This window comes from Lolium perenne, chromosome 6, assembly GCF_019359855.2.
Source record: "Lolium perenne isolate Kyuss_39 chromosome 6, Kyuss_2.0, whole genome shotgun sequence".
Lineage (NCBI taxonomy): Eukaryota > Viridiplantae > Streptophyta > Magnoliopsida > Poales > Poaceae > Lolium > Lolium perenne.
In genome coordinates, this window is record NC_067249.2 from 66,540,294 (window position 1) to 66,543,143 (window position 2,850).

Sequence of the window (2,850 nt, forward strand, 5' to 3'; positions counted from 1 at the left end):
CCTAAGAACGATAAGAAAAAAGTCGAGTCATCTGCTCATGGATTGTCGACAGTTCATTGAGATGCAGAAGTTTATCCAGCAACAGCAGCCGAGTCCACCACCACCACCGCCATCACCTCAGCACCAAGTTCAGCAAGTGCAGCCTCGCAACTCTAACGAGTCCTTCCCTCCACCACGTGGATAGATGAGCATGATTCACAGAACTGGTGTTTCGAGAAGGGAGATGAAGAAGCTCACCCAAAAAATCAATCTGGCAGAAAGTATCATGGCCAATATTCCAGAGTATATCGACTGGTCATCTCAGAGCATTCTGTTCAGCAGAGCGGACCACCCGATGACAATCCCAAAGCCAGGACATGCTGCCTTAGTAGTTGAAGCGCAAATTGGAGGATTTAATATGAGCAAGGTCTTTACGGATGGTGGAAGTGGATTAAATCTGATATTCCTGAACACAGTCAAAAATATGGGAAGTACGATGAGGATGTTGGAAGAAACAAATACTTGTTTCCACGGGATCCTCCCCACTTTACCGGCGTACTCTCTTGGCAAAGTTTACTTGAATGTTGTCTTTGGGAAACTCGATAACTTCAGGAAGGAAAAGATCGAGTTCGAGGTAGTAAATTGGGAATCACAATACCATGCTATACTTGGGAGACCAGCTTATGCCAAGTTTATGGATGTGCCACATTATGCGTATCTCAAGCTCAAAATGCCAGGGAACAATGGAACAAACATCATAGTCTATGGAAGTTTTTCACGCTCAGATAATTGTGATCATGAGTTTCAGAGGATCGTTGCCAAGTTTGGAATAAAACAAGAACCTGACGACTTCCCTCCGAAATAGTTAGCACTCGACGATAAGGAAGACGAACGCATCAAGAAATTAAAGAAGAAACCAGACGATCTCACTCCGAAAGCTTCGGGAGTTGGGCCTTCGGCAGCTGACGACAAGGCCACTACCGAAGAAAGTAAAACTCCAGCGCTTGCTGCAAGTACTCCTGATGAAATCAACGATGCCTCCAAAGCCACCGGCACATTAGACAAGATCGAAGATAAGAAGAACCCTCCTCTTGTTTAAGAAGATGGGTAGCATTATATACATTTAGTTTTTCCTCTTTCAATTGGGCCTTTTTAGCCCCTTAGTTTTTGCTCACTTTATTAATAAAGACTCAAGTTTCGGTTGTCTAAAGTGTTGTAGTAATTTGGGACACCCGAACAAGTTTATCAAGACCTCTTTTCGTATACTATAGCGAACATTGGTTTATTTGAAAATATACCCAAGATTGCACTCTAAAGCCTCTGAAAGTACGAGCGCTACGATGCAAAATTGGTGGGAATCTTGCTTTTATCATTTGATGCAAAAGCCTCAAGAATACGAGAGTGTTGCAGATAGCAAGGATTATAAACACATACAAAACGACCCATGACCGGTACTTTAAACTACAGAAGTACTAAAGAGCGATGGAGTCATCGGCAGATCTAGTTCCATCGATTTGTTCGGGAACTGCTGTCAAGTCATACATCGGTTGAAAGCAAAGTTGCACTTACAACAGGTTTCGCAAAACCTTGCAACATGAGCTGATCAGTCAAAGAATTTGCCGCCGATAAACTTACATATACATCATAATACAGATGTAACACGAGTATTTAAGATTTACTCTATTCATATTAAAAATTGCCAACGGCACCTAAACACAATTAAAAGCAAAAAGGGGGGTACATATATACACCTTCCTTCGATTCAATGCATCTGAATGTTCGGCTGCAGCAAGCACTAAAGTATTTACATTACAAGAGCATAAAATGTTTTTCAGGACTTCCCTTCTAGAACCTTTGCTTCTTCACCTACCTTTGAACTCTGTTCCAACCTGTCGACTACAATGGTAGAAGGAATATGAGCCTTTTCAAAAAGATGTCCTACATCACCATTGGCATTTGCGACGGCCATCAGGTCTATGGCTGGGTGTTTCGACAGAAGAAGAGCGAAGGCAGATTGAGCTCCAGCAACAAGTTGTGCACGGACCAAGCTTCGGATCTTCCTGACGTTACCAAATTCAAACATTAAAGCCAGTAACATGGGAGGAACCCCATCTAGGGGGAACATAATCTTCCACATTACTCTTAAGACAGTATGGCACTTGGTGAAGAATCGGTGCACTTGTTGCACCTGATCCTGAAACTTCACGATAGTAGAAGCTTTTGATTGATTTCTCCAGAAGACCTCATCCAAAGATGCAAGATGGGTCAAAGCATTTAAGCGTTCATGAATACGCTTGTTATCTTCCGATAAGTTCAGAGCTATGACTATAGGAAGCAATGAAGGGAGTCAAGTCAAAGGATTATCTTTATTATTCAAGAAGTTAAAGAACAGGAAGTTAGGATACTTACAATTCAAGCTTTCTGTGGCTTTGTGCAATTCAGTGAGGGCATATCGTTCTGCGTCGGTGGCCAATTTGCCCTTCTTCTTTATAACAGTGCTCATGGCATAAATACCACGCATATACTTCTCCATCTGGGAGATCCGAGCTTTCATGCGTTGGAGGCGATCACTTTCAGAAGAACCATCTGAAGAATCTTCGGTAAAGGACGGTACATGAAATACCTGCAAAGTTATGCCATTAAGAACACAATGGAGTATATGAGCTCATCATTGGGACTCACTCCCATCGGGAGCGTGCAATCAAAAGTATCAAAAGTATTACAGCAAGAGGATATTGGCAACATTGCCAATACGGAATTCGTTAAATCAAAAGGTCTTATGCCAAGAAATTGTTTTAAAACAAACAAGATTACAATCCAGCAAAAACAAAAGAAGTCAAGGAGCTTGGGTCTAAGTTGACAAGCTTGGGC

General features: G+C 42.0%; 1 protein-coding gene across 1 annotated transcript; it reads left to right on the forward strand.

Moving 5' to 3' along the window:
• The first annotated feature begins 265 nt into the window (after window positions 1–265).
• Window positions 266–844, forward strand: LOC139832417 (uncharacterized). The gene has a single exon (XM_071822174.1). It carries the CDS (start codon window positions 266–268, stop codon window positions 842–844), a length of 579 nt encoding a protein of 192 aa, XP_071678275.1.
• The last annotated feature ends 2,006 nt before the right edge of the window (window positions 845–2,850 follow it).

What these genes read in the sequence shown, in the direction of transcription:
- LOC139832417 (XM_071822174.1), top strand. Translation starts at nt 266, where the DNA reads ATGGCCAATATTCCAGAGTATATCGACTGGTCATCTCAGAGCATTCTG.